This window comes from Panthera onca, chromosome A1 (assembly GCF_046562875.1).
Source record: "Panthera onca isolate mPanOnc1 chromosome A1, mPanOnc1 haplotype 2, whole genome shotgun sequence".
Classification (NCBI taxonomy): domain Eukaryota; kingdom Metazoa; phylum Chordata; class Mammalia; order Carnivora; family Felidae; genus Panthera; species Panthera onca.
The window spans coordinates 49353844-49370338 of record NC_138339.1 but is presented as its reverse complement, the minus strand read 5'-3'; the positions used below and the strand labels follow the sequence as shown (position 1 = coordinate 49370338).

Genomic DNA, 16495 nt, shown 5'->3' with positions numbered 1-16495 from the left:
TCTTCAATTTCAGTTTTTCCTTATTCAAAATGGGTTTTTTTACCTTGCTTTTAAGAGTATTTGTGTTTAAGAGGGGGAGGAATACATTGGTTTCCTCCTTTCCACTTGGATAGTTCATTATTTAGTATTTAGTAAAACCAAAGAAAATATAATATCCATAACTGGGAATATATTTCTTTAAAGATTAATTCAGCATTTCTTTTAGTAGCACAGTTTGTGATGTCATCTTAATTTATTAACTAAGAAGCTTTTTCTTTTAGGTCGGATGATATTACTAATTCTCTGATTTTAGGGCATTGTGGTATAATATGGGCTTTAGAATTAGAAAACCCAGCAGTTTAAACATCAGCTGCTTACTAGTCTTGTGATGATACAAGTGAGCTTATTTAATTTCTCTACCAAGGGGTTGCTATTAAATATTATTATATTTCTATTAAATATTGCTATAATACTGCTATTATATTGCTATTAAATATATTATATTAAATATACTTTTCCTCTCTACTCACTCATTTTCTTTCTGTTTGGTAGAAGGGGCCGCTGCTGCTAATGACAGCATGGCAGCACTAGAGAGAAAGTGGCCAGCAGTAGGTTTGTTGTATTTGTTTTTTTCTCTACTTTCCAATATTTATTATATTAGTTTTCTTCTGGTGTGGAGGGAACACTGTAATTTATTCCTTATATTAGCACTGTAGCTATTTTATAACTAAGATACTTTATAATCAAATATGATAATATTTGCTTTAGCAATATTAATTCTACTGAACCAGTCCTTTTGTTAAGACATTTTTCGGGACACCTGGGTGGCTCAGTCATTTAAGCGTCTGACTTCGGCTCAGGTCATGATATCACAGTTTATCAATTCGAGCCCCATATTGGGCTCTGTGCTAACAGCTCAGAGCCTGGAGCCTACAGCCTGCTTCTGAGTCTGTGTCGCCCTCCCTGTCTCTCCGCCCTTCTCCTGCTCACGCTATGTCTCTCTCCCTCTCTCAAAAATAAATAAATCTTAAAAAAAAATTTTAAAAAGACATTTTTCATTGCTTTGTATTTTACTTTCAGGTCAAGAAAATACTTTTTTTTTTCCATGGGTAGCAAATATCCAGCCAAGTAGATGAATCAGTTTTTCCACCTCCCCACACCATTTCTGTACAGCTTCAGATTTTCTGCTGACAATGAAAGTTATGTATTTGTTGAATTTAGAAGTGGTAGACTTCTTGGTTGTTGATCATAAATATGATTCTGTTCACAGGATTGTAATACCATGTACTTGGTTTTAAAATGAGTATTGAACCTATAAAATGTTTAGCTTGCAAATAAGGGTCATGTGGTAAAGGAGGTCCCCTGATGAAAACTGAATATCAAATGGTCTATATCACACTTTTAGAGCAAGTATTCTTAAAACTATTTTCCTAATGTTTTGGCCAGAAGCTTAAAAAAAAAAAAAGGAACAAGCATTAAAAGAAGGAATTTGTTACCTGAGAAAACTTTCTTTTTCAGTGTTTATTTTATGGGTGTTTTATTATTTTTAAAAAGTTATTTAAAGATTGATACTTTATTAATGGGAGCATAATAGTTTTGCCTGTGTCATAAAAGTATCTTCTGAAATCTTTGTGGCATTGAGATTAAGAGGTGAGTTTTTAGTGTAAGTTTTAATGTTCAAGAATTATTCTTTCCTAGAAGAGTTTCTTAAAAACATGTTAATTTTAATATTAGGTACTTAAATTGATCCCTGTAGTTTTACACATATAGCACTTGGTATACATATTTTAGTATGTATACATATACATTAGTTACTAGTTTGCTGCACTTATTAGCCTGATAAAAACAAGATGTTGGAAGTACAAATAATACATACGTGGGCTACCATGATGCTTATTTGCTGATGAAAGTTAAAAGGTTGCTAATGATGATACTGTACTTGATTTCTATTTTTAATGGCATTTAAAAGTTTCTCCTTGGTTAAAGTTCATGGGAGGAAATTTGGAAAATACAGGAAAGTATAAAGAAAAAAATACTGTTATTTAAAACCATTACTTTGAATGTTGTGTCTCTGTCTCTTGCTGCCTGTTTTCCTGTTAGTGAAGACTCTCTCTAAGTGTGGATGTATGTGTGCATGCATAGAATAAAATACAAATTTAAAGGTCTAAGAGAAAATACTGCTAAATATTTTCCTGATCTCAGAGTGAATGAAGGCTTTATATAGTAAGTTTAAAACAAAAAGAAGAAAACATGAAAAATACGACTTTTTTTTTTTTAAAGGAGGTAAAATTAAAAGGACAAGCTGGGAAAAAATACTTTCTACTGCATCAATCTGTTTCAGTTTCCTTATTCCTTTGCTGGTAGTTAGACTGAATTGTACCTAAGCTTTACCTTTTCTCTTGGTATATAGTTTTGTTTTAACAAAGCATATTGAACTTTTGGCAGGAAAATATATCAATAAGAACTATTCAAATGTTTTCTTGTCAGTTACTTTACTGATTATTCTTAATGCAGATTAGAAGAAGCATTGGCCATCTATAAGTAAAAGTCCCACGTTAGCTCACTTTCAACCAATCTTGCCTCTAAAACCTGTTCCCAAACTGTTACTAAGTAAAATAATTTGGTATTCTATCAGTAGTGAGCAGTGCAATAAACAGAAAATGAGGAATAAAGAACAGAGCCAAGTGAACACTAATAATTTACAAATTGAATAGTCAGCCCTTGAATAATTGAACATTGGCCATGTGAATACAGTCACAGAAGTATGTGTACAGAAGTTGAGGGCAGTAACTTTTAGTCTTTGGCATTAAAGATCCAATGAGTGAGTGGTGCTGGGTTGTCGAGGGTTAAGTACTCTCACTGGATCTCCCTTAGTCCTGTCCTGCCTGTTAGGGTGCTGTGAGGGGCAAATGTGAAAGCATGAAAAGGACTGTAGATGCAGTGAAGTCTTACTGATAACAAACAATAATGAGTGTGGTTCAATACTGCTTTAAGGTAAAATCTTCAGAACATGAGCAGATTCTTAATATTCTTCACTTTTTGGTTATTTCATGGTAATTTCCTAGAATTTTACTTGCAGAACACATCCTAGACCTTTGTCTGAATTTGGTGCTTTAAAAAACTGTTGAGAGAGCCCCCTCTAGTGTCTGAATTACCCATTCTTAAAACATTTTTGTCAATCATAGGAAGTTTTAAGAATTAAACTAGCTATTTTTTCCTTTCACATCTGGATGTAATTTCTTTTTAACTTTTTTTTTTTTTTTTTTTTGGTGGGGGTTGGGAAGAGGTTATTTTCCTTTTTAAAAAAGGTCACTGGAATTATGGGTAGGGTGTGGATTGAGGGCAACTGAAAACATGGGAAAGGAAGGATCAAAATGCCATTTCTACCTTTTTAGAAATAGTTATTTTTAAAATGACCTGGAGTAAGGCCAAACTATACAGTAGTGTGTTGTTTTGTTTTAGTTTACATTTGTTTCTGAATTAGGTGCAGCTTAAAAATACTTTATTTTGGAATTCTTTATAGCCAGCAGATCTCATCTTCAGAGTTCTTTGCAGTTTCTGAAAGCAACAGTTTCACTGGAAAAATGGCTTTAAAATAGAGCCATTCTCTTCATGGAAGTGTTCTAACTTTATTATTTTTTGTTATTGTTGCTATATTTTGTGGATGTACTTTGTGTACTTTGTAACTATATTGTAAGTGTGTTTTAATGGTAAGTTGTCATTTTATATAGTTCACATTGTTTTTCAACCAAGGAAATAAGGAGATTCTTAAATTATTGGCTGTCTGCCACCTCTTCCTGTAAACACACAGCACTCAAACACACAGGCCTTCAGCTAAGAATCTTGCGAAGGGTTAGAGAAACAGGACCTTTCTCATTTGACCCATGGGCTTTTGTAGCTTGAACAAGGAAAGTAGTGTTCTGAAAGCTACAGCATTTATGAAGGCTCTAGTAAAAATATTTCATGTGCATGGACTAGAGATTAACTCCTTTCATCTTGTTCTCTTGAAATTAAACAATGCAAACAGATTTTAAGTGCATTCTTGCTAATGAAATGCTTGGGTGAATTATAATCCTAATTGCTATTGTTCATTCCCACAGCTGCATGTTGACACTTATAACTGCCTAAGCCACGCATTCTTCAGCCAGTAGGATAAACAAAAGCATTTTGAAATCCATCATTTTGTGGCATCTTAAATTGCAAATCTGTCATTGACTGCCTTGATTTTATTTTGTTTCCATTGTTGAAAAAAATTGGAAAAAATGTTACTCCTTTGTATCTATACATAAAATTATTGTCAAGAGGATCATTACTGGGTTTTTAGGAAAATTCATTCATTAATCGTCTCAGTTGGTAAAGGAGGCATTGGAAACTATGTCCCAGGGAAACAATTTATACTTATGTTATCAAACTAGTTGATACTTTAGGAGGCAGCTTTCGCCAAGATTTGAAAGAAAGTGATATAGGATTTCACTGTCCTTCCTTAGTAGAACAGTATTCTGGATGTAAATCTAGAAGCCAAATTTATTCTGTGATTTGGCGTTATGTATGTGTAATGGTCCCTTTCAAATTTTACCCCAAACCATTTATTAGTCTTTTTTTTTTTTTTAAGTAAAGGAAGAGAAAGGTTTTCAATGAATTTGAAATTTGTATTTCTTTATATTTGAGAAACAGATTTGAATACAAATTATATCCATACCTTCCTTCCTTTAAAAAATAGAACTTTCTGATAACTGAAAAACCATACAGCAAGAGTGAGATGTATGGAAGTCATAGTTACCAAATTCTGATTTTTCTGTATTTCTAAGGCTTGATTTTAAGTGAAAGATTTGAATGGTCGTACTCATAGGCATCTGTTACAATAATTGCTCAGTAATAATTGGAATTTTAGATGTCAAGTGGATACTACTATAGTTTGTCACTTTTCACAGTATTTCTTTCTCAGAATGTCATTGAATTCTTAAATCCATATGAGTATGTAAATTCTATTTTAATAACCAAACATTTTGCTATCTTTTATCTTAAGGGACTCTTTTCAAAGTCCTTTCTTATAAAAATATTAAGTAATATTTTTATTACTCCTAATAGGTGTTTATTATCTTTCTTAATAATAATGACAGCTGGCCTGTATTGAGCAATTTCTGTGTGTCAGGCACTATGCTACTAATAGATTTCATTTGAGATGCCACCCTTTTAGATAGTATTCTTTCTTACTCCCATTTTGCATTTGAGGAAACTAAAATTAAGATAATTAGAATAACTTTGCTAAAAGTCACAAAGTAACTGAAGTCAGATCTTTCTGATTCCTAGAACCCATGTTCTTCATCACTGTTGAAGTCTTAAGTGAAAGTTAAATGTTATACAGACTCCTGATGGAATATTATGTAGCCATCAAGAGTGAGGGTTATGGTGACTAGTGACACGGAAAACCTATATGATGTAATAAGTGAAAAGAGACCAAGGGATTACAGTTTAAATGTTCATAGTGATTCTAAACATTTTTAATGTTACCTTTGGCTTGTCGTTGCTTCTTGAAAATGAAATATTAATAATGTTTAGCTCTTCTGTAATTTTGCTGATTAATTTACAGAAATTCTGTAAGGAAACAAGGGTGCATGTAAACTAGATCTGGTTAGGAAACAGACAACTTAGTTTTATAATAGACTCTAGTGTGTTCAATTTCCTTTTTAATTTGACCCAAAGCCATTTTTTTGCTGGACTTAGGCCAGCTCTAATGTAATCAGTCTCTCATCTGTTTTCTGGAAGGCTAAATGGAATAGTAAAATTTTCTTAAATATAACTTAAATGTGCTATATAGTACTCTCGAAGTAGCTTATGCACAAAAGATGTTTTCTTTCCCACCCTGTAGAGGTATCTCATTAGGACACCCAGTAGTGTCATTATTAAGTTTTCATGTGTTTCTCAGTTTTGATGCTAATCTTTGTGTGTGTGCGTGCGTTTTTTCCCTCTGCAGCACCAATGTGGTTATGAATTATTCAGAGATCGAGTCTAAGGTTCGAGAAGCAACGAATGACGATCCTTGGGGACCTTCTGGGCAACTCATGGGAGAGATTGCCAAGTAAGTGATAATTTGACTCAGCAGTGCAGAAAGAATCCAACTATCTTTACATAGAAATATGAAATTTGCTTTCAGTTTTAAACAGTTTAGCTGCCAGACAGAAATTCTGTATAATCATTCAGATATTAGTGGAGGAAGTTCTACACACAGTCCATTTCCCCTTAAAAATTAGCTCAAAAAAGTAAAACTATTTTTCAGTGAAGTTTAGAGACTTACGTAGCTTATCATAGAATTTTGACAAATGTGTATAAAATAACTTGAAATAAAGTTAGGAAAAATTTTTTTGATGAGCATCTCGACCAGTATGCTGGTAAATAAAGGGCTTGTAAAAGATGATATTAATTAGTGGGGCTTACACACGTGCTAGATATTACACAGACCATGAGAAAAATATTTTTATGGAAGCATATCTAAATGTTTTGAATTAAGCTTATAATTTTTAAGCTTTTTGGCAAAGCACAGTAACTTAGAACAAGCATGCCATCTACTGTCAAAATTAATGTATTGCAGAGTCTTGAGGAAAATTATTCTTTTTTCAGGGCTACATTTATGTATGAACAATTTCCCGAACTTATGAACATGCTTTGGTCACGAATGTTAAAAGACAACAAAAAAAATTGGAGAAGAGTTTATAAGGTATGGGTATCAGTTTTTATTATTTGACATGTTGGAAACAAATGCTTGAAATTTTAACGTATACATACATAAGTGGTTATGAAGAACATTAAATCCCAGAATAGAATATTCTTACACAGATGGAAGAAGTAGATTTGCTACTTGCGTTCTGTTTTCTCGTCACCATAAACAGCTATTCTGAACCTAAAATGTTTAAAATTAATATAAATAATACTTCTAAATATTTTAATATTATTAAAATTTTTCTTAAAATATATTTGTGCATATCAAAGTAATGAATCTGCAGTTGGATGCATATTTAGTGTATGAGCGATTAAAACGAAAACCACAGTCTAGTATGTTTTCTCATCTCTACATAAAAATTTGCTTAATTTATAATAGTATTAACACCACCGCACCAAAAATGTTACTTTAAAACATAGAGATTCTAAAACATACTAAAATTCTAACATTTTAAATTCCCAAATATGTACTTTTTTACCAGATTCTTTTTATTTAGTTCTGATTTCATCATATAACATAGAATTCTAAAACAAGGTAGTCCTGTTTTCCAAACCCACCGTATTTTCTTGCTATCGGAGTAAGTTTTTCTGTGCTTTCAAAATGGCATATAATATTTATATTTGGAACTTTGAAAGCATCATTTTAGCTTTCAGGATTGAAGAGCAGTCCTGTATTTATTTCTGTGGTTTTGTTGTTGTTTCTGAAAACATTCACTGTCAGTCCCTCAGCTTGTATAATATTTGTGATGAAATAGTCAGTATTTCTTTATGTGAGGTTTGTTCCAAGCAAAGGTAAGTTCAAAATGCATTAATTCAGTGGTTTTTAGTATATTCACAAAGATGTACGTCAGTCACCACTACTTAATACCAGAATGTTTTCATCACCTCGAAAAGAAATCCCTTAAATGTTTGTTTTTTCTCTCTTATTTGTTGGCTGTAAGGTTTTGAAACAAAAGTCACATCCTTCCAAATTTAATTTTATATGCAGAAAACACTATGGGATCATATAATTACCAAATAATTGCTCTGTTTAAACCGATGTTTCTAACAATTTACAGTTCCATACTGCCCAAATGAAAAGTGAAAACCGAGCCAGCTTTCTAAAAGCTTAATAACGTTCTTTTGTATCATACATTCAGGTCTTTTTTAACATCAGAACTATTTTTTTTAATCTTTTGACACATGGTGTCCAATGGACAGTTTATAATTACTTACTATGCTTGGTTATAAGAGGAATTTCAAATTGATAATATAAGTTATACTATGTATTTAAAGTCCAGTATAAGGTAAAGAGACTCTCTCTGCCTCTCCCCTACCCCCACAAAGATTATTTATTTGCTAATGTTGGAATTATTATTTTTAACCACTTACCAAAGCTCTACCAGAATTTATTTTGTTAAATCATTTGGTGCCTTGTATTTTTACAGTCATTGCTGCTTCTAGCTTACCTCATAAGGAATGGATCAGAGCGTGTGGTTACGAGTGCCAGAGAACACATTTATGATTTGCGATCCCTGGAAAATTACCACTTTGTAGGTGAGCAATAGAAAAACCTTATAAGCAAATTAAAACAGTAGTTGGAGTTGTCAGTCACCTGAACCAGCTTAGAAGCTTCTCCGCTCTAATTAGAATGTGACTATTGCTGGTTGTGTGACGAGTGCAGAATCCAAGACGTGGGGCCCTAGAGTATTAATTAGTGAAGACAAGAACTTGCAGAAAAGACTGGCTAATAACAACAGAACCAACACAACATGAGTGTTCGGGTTTATATTAAAATATGCACTGGAGACTGGTCCCCTGTGGTGTCCATAAAGGAATAGCTTTAATCATATGGGAAGAAAAGGTTAGAGCTCCAAAACACACACATCTGTTTGAAGCTGGGTTTTTTTTTTCCTCCCACCAAATAATATTTACTGTGCAAAGGCAGCAGGGCCAGAGTGTGTTTTGAATGTGAACGAGGATACAGAATAAACCACATTTCATTTTGTAGTGTACCCCAGTTGAAAGCACTTTAAAAATTCAGTTTTTCAGCTACACTAAATCCTGGTAATTAGTGTTTCCAAACTTGTATTGGGGACACCAAAGCATTTGGGTGCATTGTAGTCATTAAAATGGTAAAGTGGATTTTTTTGTTGTTGTTGTTAAAATACTATAGGAAAAGAAAACATTTATGGATATAAGTCTTTTTCGTATAGTCATCATTAGTAATGCTTTTTAGTAGATTTTTCATTGATCTTGCATGGCACCAATATCTGTGGTCCTTGTTAATTCATCTTTATTTGCTCTTACAAGCCAGAATTGAATCTCAAGACTTAGAATTTGCTGATGAGAAAATGACAAAATTTAGTAGCATTATTTGTCTTTTTTTTTAATTTTAAATATTAAAGTTGGTTTTTTATATTGAAATTTTCATGTCTGTTTTTTGTGTTAAAGGGCTTGATTGACTGAATTCTTAAGGTTTTGTTTCTCCCTTACCATCCTCACAGATGAGCATGGCAAGGATCAAGGTATAAATATTCGCCAGAAGGTGAAAGAATTGGTTGAATTTGCCCAGGATGACGACAGGCTTCGTGAGGAGCGAAAGAAAGCAAAGAAGAACAAAGACAAATATGTTGGGGTTTCCTCAGACAGTGTTGGAGGATTCAGATACAGTGAGTATCAAAGACAGACTGACACCTAAGCATCAGTCTAGCTTCCTGGGTGTATTTTAAAAATCACTGAAATACGAAAGAACAAAGTACCATTTTTTTTTCTAGAAATAGAATGCTAAAGTATATGAAGTACTCATTTTGGCTCCTATTAATATGGATATTAGGAGTCATCTTTTCTGTTTATATGATTTGAACCATTAATTGTTAATTAAGTGACTACGAACTTTGAGTTGACAGAGAATAAAACGTATATGCCCTCCCGTCTTGGAATTAATATTTAAAAGAAAAAAAAAGATTTCTCTACCTCACCATTTAGAACATAAAAATATAAAGTTTGATAGAGAGCTTCATCTTCCCAGTTCGAAACTAAATTAGCTCTATTTTGGGCCAAAAATAGGTAAGCTTCCTATAAGTTAGTCCTGCCTCAGTCTCTTCCTATAATTAATTTGACGTAGAAAAAAGGTGACCGGTAATACTGTCAGTTTTTCACCTAGGCCTATCACTTTATTGTTTCTAATACATTTAAGAACATTGTCGCTCATGTGTATTTTTAATGTAATAATATAGTTTCCCTAAAACAGATCATTAGGTACTTGAAACAGGCACAGAAAATAACTCTCTGTTACAGACATGTCCCTTTGGACTCATTCTGTCTTCTCTAAGCTCTGACCGTCCCCTGGTCATTTTGGGTATACACAGACAGGCTAGTGTTATGTGTACTTAGCTACATATGGGGGCTCCCCAGTTCCCCCAACCCATATCTGAGGTTGTTTATATTTGGATTATACTGGGATCTCAGAACTCCTGCATTGGAACCGTGTAAAGATTTTCTATTTCTTACCTTGTGATTATTACAAAATAATATCTTCACCCTTTTGCTTCTTTGCTTCCTTGCTCTCAAAGAAAAAAATACTGTATGTACTTAATTAACTATTAAAGGGTGCTTTTAACAAGAAAATTTCTTTCTTTTATGTCTAAGCATCACATAAAAGTCAGTTCTTGAATTAAGCAAAAATGTTTCTCTTAAACAATGTTAAATATGTTTTGGAGTTTTTATTTGTTTATGGGAGTAAGAAGTTTTTGGATTATTTGCCTACGTAGTTATTTTATTCTTTAGCTTTTTTAAAGTAGCTAGAGCAATTTAATGTGTTTTTGAAAAGAAATTGCTATTTGCAGCTCATTTTCTCATTCCGATTGCTTGTAACCCTCTTTTTACCAGCACAATATGTAATTAGATAAATTTAGAAAATTGAATAAGTTCTCAGACTCAGTCACTGTGAACTAATTGCAGCATCTGCATTAGAGAGTTGAACATCCTGTGTATTTGCATCACATTCTTGTAAAATTAGTTTTAATGTTATATATATTATTCAAAAACTTAACTGACCAACGTTAACTATTTTATGTCTTTTCATTCTGACCTTAGATGGTGCCTTGCCAGTAAACCAGTATTTTTGGTATTCATTCAGCAGGATGTCCATCACACTAATCAGTTTAGTTTCGTCTACTGTACTTCTTACTACAAATTTGTCTTTTCAGAGTCTTATCATGCTTTTATTGAAATGTACATTCACATTATTGGAAAACTACTCATTTTTATAAAGCCATCTGGTTAAAATTTTGTCATGTTCTCTTTAAGTTGGTGGTCACTTTCAAGTCTAGTAGACATATTTTGAAATCTCCTTACAGAAAATTTTGGCTTTGTAGTTTTCGCAGGCATTTCTGCAAAATGGTTTTGTTCAATCTCCAAAGGGCTTTTTGCCACCAGAATTTGTTCACCAAAGGTCAACACAAAGGCTCAGGCACCTTTTGATTATTTTGTTACTTTTCATTGCACTTTCTCCTTTCTCTCCAGCCTGTCTTAATTTTTATTGTTTTCTTATTTTTGACCTCATGTGATTTTTCTGTACCTTCTACTCTTGTCTTTTTAGTTGTGTTTGGGCACAGAAATGGAGAGGTTCTGTTTGGTGCTTACAGTTTTTCTCCATGTGTTAGGTCCCTATGGTCAAGGACTAAAACAAATCTTGACATTTTGGGGTCTTTGTTTACTGCCATGATCTATTCTTTTTATTCTCAAATTCACACAGAGTCTCCCCAGGTTTTGCCAGTCCCAGCATATGTTTGGACTTGGTGTTTGAGTAGATCATCGCTGTTCTGAACTGCGTGAGCATATTTCATGATTCTTGTCTGTGTACTTTCAGATAGTTAGAATATCCTTTTCTCTTTACAGTAATTAAAAGATGCTTTCATATGCTATGAAATCCATTGAGTTATTTTTCTAGTATGACATTAAAGATCGACAGTTATTTTCAGCATATTTACAGCATATGGGACATGTAGCATTCAGAGTGGTGTCTCTTAGAGTTGGTATTTTTCAAGAGACTATTGCTGTTCAATACTTTTTCTGATAATTGAAGAACCATTAAGAGACAAGAATGAAATACAATGTCTTATGTGACTTTTGTAAAAACAAAAAGATTTCCATTTCTCTTTGGCTTATATAGCCTGTGTTGGTTTTTGTGTTTTCCTCTACTCTTTTAAGAACTTCCTGATGTGCTGTGCTGTGCATTAAGGTTGTGTAAGTTTTCATAAACAAAAGCTTTTGAATCTGCATTCCTGCCACTTAATGACTGGCACTACATGCTGTGCCTTGCTGTAATTGTGTTGATTCAGCACTGTGGGAGCTTTCTGTTTTCCTTTGAAAACTATTTTATTATGAGGAAAAGCTTCAGAAATAAGGACTATAGACACCTTTTGAATTTAATGCCCTTAGAGTTGCCTTTCCTTTTAATGCTTTATATAGGTGAAAGATATGATCCTGAACCCAAATCAAAATGGGATGAAGAGTGGGATAAAAACAAGAGTGCTTTTCCATTCAGTGATAAATTAGGTGAACTGAGTGATAAAATTGGAAGCACAATTGATGACACCATCAGCAAGTTCCGGAGGAAAGATAGAGAAGACTCTCCAGAAAGATGCAGGTAGTAACACTTTGTCTCCTGGGTCTCTTGGAAAGGGTGCTAAATTTATGTAGCTGGGTTTTTGTTTATCTGAAGTTTAGTTGTTGTTGTTGTTTTTTTTTCTCTTAAAAGATTTTAGTTTTTAGAGCAGTTTTAGGTTCACAGAAAAATTGTACACGAAGTAACAGGGTTGCCATGTTAACCTCCCATGTTGCACACGCACATGCACACACACACAATTTCTCTTGTTATTAACATCTTGTATTAGTGTGGTACATTTATCAGAACAGTTGAAAACCAATATTGATATACTGTTATTAACTAAAATCTATTGTTTGCGTTAGGCTTCACTGTGGTGTGTAGTTCAGAAATGCATTATATCCGCCGTTATTGAACCGTACAGGCCTAGTTTCACTGCCCTAAAAATGCCCTGTGTAGAAACACGGAATGATTTGTGAATTTGCATGTCATTCCTGCATCGGGACCATGATAATCTTCTCTGCATTGTTTCAGTTTTACATTTGCTGCTGATGCGAGCACTGTGCAACTGTTTTTCAGATGCTAGGTCAAACGTTTGTAATTAGTATCAATACACTGTCTGTATTGTTGTCTGTGTCCATTTATTTCTAAAGTTGATCACATTTTCTGTATGTTTTTCTACAGGCTATTTATTGAAAATTTTTTTCCCCAGTGAAAGCTTTCACAGCTTATTTTGCATTTGGGCATCAGATGACCCAGCCATCTAAGTTATTGCTGAGAGATAGTGAAGCATATTAAGTTTAAACAAAAGTTCAAGTGTTTGAAATATAACTCTGTGACATTTTATTAGGACTCCATGCCAGTGTATACAGGAAAAAAATCTAAATGATTTTTTAAGCTAAAATATTTTCGAGTCAGATCTGTATTAGGGTATTTGTATTTAGTTTTATGTAGAACAATATTTGGAACTTTTCAACATTCACTTTTTGTTTTTTGTTTTTGAGGGAAATGAGGGCTGCATTTCACTGTATAAAAGTGAAAAAGGTAATATATATAGCATTTCATTTGTAAAGCAATTTTTACTAGTTCTTTGTCATTTGTGCCTTACAGTATTTCTGTTAGATAGGCTAGATCAAGAACTTTACCTTTATTTTTTAGAAGTAAAACCTGAAGCCTAATCAGACTATGGAACTTGCCTTAAGTAAGTTTGTGATGGAACTGTTTGTTCAAGTGATTACCTGTAACTAAATACCATCTTTTTTTTTCCCTTAAAAAAAAAAAAATCTCACCAGTTCAGATTTAGGGATCATTAAAAAGAAGTAAGTATAAAAGCATAATTTTGAAACAGTTTTGAAATACGTAGTGTCTTTGGTATGTTTATATATTAAATCTCTGAAATGCCTCTTTTTCAAGACTGTTTCTGGAATATGATCTTTGAAGAGCCAGAATTTACTTTTAGTACTTTAAGTATATCCATTTTACAACTACATTTCTGGCTCTGTTATACTGAAGAGTATGCATATAATAGTAAATACTAAACTTGGAAAGCTATGTCTATTTAAGTATTCTGTGGATATTCTACTTTTTTCTCTCATTAATGTTCTTGTGGCCTCTGTATTTACATTTTTAGCTTGGTTTAGAAAACATAGTGGCCATATATTCAGTTGCTGTTTCCTAAAGAGATGTGGAGATCAGGTAGGTAGGCTGGTTAGAGATCTGACTGTGCATTCTTATGTTGTTACTTTTCTCTCCTTTGCCCTTCTGTCCTCAGTTTTTCTTTCTTTGCTTTGTCTTTCTTTTTTTTTTTCTTTCTTCTCCCTTGATTTTCTTTTTTTTTTTTTTTTTTTTTTTTTTTTATGTTGCCTCTAAGACAAGATCTGCTAGAGTCCCTAAATCTTTCATATAGAGTATTTGGGTTTAAAAGAGTAAAAATATAGTGTGTATTATTTATCATAGTAACTGAGGAGCACACCAGGGACTTTACATCTTTGAGTATTTGTGAGGGAAGAGTAGATTTTGAGACAAAGTTGCATGTGACCTCTCTGGCATGTTACCAGAATGTCAGACTTACTAGTTCATTATTAAATTCAGGGATTCATGAACATTGATCAGATATATTAAGTTTCCATTTCATTGGGTGCTAGTCAGTTTTATATTTTTAACATATACCTTCCACTGAAATCAAATTGGACATCAGAAAGGTAAGAAATTTTAGTGGCAATCTGTAGGTCATTTGTTGCTGAGAGAAATTGGTAAGGGACAGGGGCTTTTGAACACTTAATCAGAACTTGTAGATTCCTGAAAATGCTTATAGATAAAAATACAGTTAACGTTTGTACTCTGTGGGAAGTTGTTCTTGATCCTTGATTTATACAGGTTCCAAATAGGTTTATATTTAAGTAGTAATTGCTTTAAATTTGTGTGGGTTAAATTAGTATAGTTTTAAGGAGAATTTTAAGTGTTTCATTTCAGAATATTCATAAATTAAATCATCTACTCCAAAATTAATAATGTAGATAATGGAACATATTTTAGGTAATTCCTCTGTCCTGCTTGCACTAGGAAAAAAAAAACCCAATTGCTTTATTACTGAAGAACAGATTAATGCTGATGTTTGTAATTCATGGCATATGAAAATACCCAGTTTTTTTCTTATTGTGTATGTTTTTCTTTTGCCCTATTAAGATAAAAAAAATCATTTTGAATATGCCTAAAAAGGAATTATTTCAAAGCATTTTAAATATACTTTTTTCCTCTAAAGCAGTTTTCATAGTTACGTAAAAGTTTGTTTCCTCATGCTACAGTAAAATAGAGCACTGTTGTACTGTGCAATACCTCCTTTTTTTCTTTTTTACATTTACAGATGAGAATTTAATCATTTGAATATAGTTAGGATAGTGGTTGAAAAGGTATCCATTGGAATTGTAATAATTTATTATGTATTTGTATTAGTATATGAGACAGTGACAGAATTGTTATTTAAGTGAGACTGTAGTTTGCACACAATCCATTTCAAGAAAGTGGTTGTCAGATGCAGATGTTTAAGCTCGCAGTCTCATCAGTTGATTCTGATATGGTAATAATCCTGCCGTTTTATTTTTTAATTAAGCTTTAAATCTATAATGCATAAACATTTGAATAATTTCAGGCTTTTTTTATTTGTACACATTTATGTAAATATGTTTTTTTAGTAGTGTTTTAGACTTACCTAGGGAATTGAGTGGGTTCCCATTTCCCCTCCCCAACACATATATAACATTATTCAGATAGCTTAGATAATATTCTATTGATCTCTGTCAAATAGTCAAAGTATGGAATTTTGGAGTTACTGCATTTGAAATTCTTTAGCTCAAATCACTGAGGGCTCCATTTTAAAATAATCCCTCATCTTATTATTTTGCTTCATTTTTAATATCTTTTAGCGACAGTGATGAGGAAAAGAAAGCAAGAAGAGGCAGATCTCCCAAAGGTGAATTCAAAGATGAAGAGGAGACTGTGACGACAAAGCATATCCATATCACACAGGCCACAGAGACCACCACAACCAGACACAAGCGCACAGCAAATCCTTCTAAAACCATTGATCTTGGAGCAGCAGCACATTACACAGGGGACAAAGCAAGTCCAGATCAGAATACTTCAACTCATACACCTCAGTCTTCACTGAAGGTGGGAATGGCATGAGTTTACACATTGAACACAGTTTTATTCTTATGAATTACTTTTAGAATTACTGAGTTAGTAGGGTTGGGCGTTTGTAGGCAGTCTTATTAATTATAGATCATTTGGCCTGTATTACTCAGAGTCATTAATAAAAAGAAATCTCTTTGGGGAAAAAAACCTGTCCAATTGCTGAATGATTGTGCACTTTCTGTGAAAGTAGAAATGACACTTTTGGTTCATTTGGGAAGGGTGGTGAATCAGAATGTAGCGCATTTGTTCCTTTCTAAGAACATAACTGGTTGCCAGACACAGTAAGATTCACTAAAGAAAATGGGAGTATTTTAGAAGATGTAAGAAATGACAAAAGAGGACCAAGTAGATATACAGAGGAGACAGTCCCATTTAATACAGAGTCGTTGCCTATAAAGAGAGGCTTATTTGCCTGGTGGTCACTACTGATCAGTGGCAGCACTGCCTTCTTCTACCTTCTTCATTTATTTTTTATTCACCCACAGAAAATGAAATCTACTTAGTAGATACCTGGCC

General features: G+C 33.1%; 1 protein-coding gene and 1 non-coding gene across 3 annotated transcripts in view; one reads left to right on the top strand and one right to left on the bottom strand.

Moving 5' to 3' along the window:
• The window catches only part of CLINT1 (clathrin interactor 1), a 58784-nt gene that overhangs the window by 24782 nt on the left and 17507 nt on the right, over positions 1-16495 (top strand). For both annotated transcript variants that reach the window (XM_078446405.2, XM_078446404.2), the window contains exons 2-7: positions 5954-6058; positions 6598-6694; positions 8124-8232; positions 9183-9347; positions 12151-12328; positions 15709-15955. In XM_078446405.2, the coding sequence (XP_078302531.1) occupies positions 5954-6058; positions 6598-6694; positions 8124-8232; positions 9183-9347; positions 12151-12328; positions 15709-15955 (901 nt within the window). The remainder of the gene's footprint in view (positions 1-5953; positions 6059-6597; positions 6695-8123; positions 8233-9182; positions 9348-12150; positions 12329-15708; positions 15956-16495) is intronic.
• Positions 12744-12847, bottom strand: LOC132682574 (U6 spliceosomal RNA). Its single transcript, XR_009611751.1, has one exon. It is a non-coding gene; the product is annotated as a U6 spliceosomal RNA (small nuclear RNA).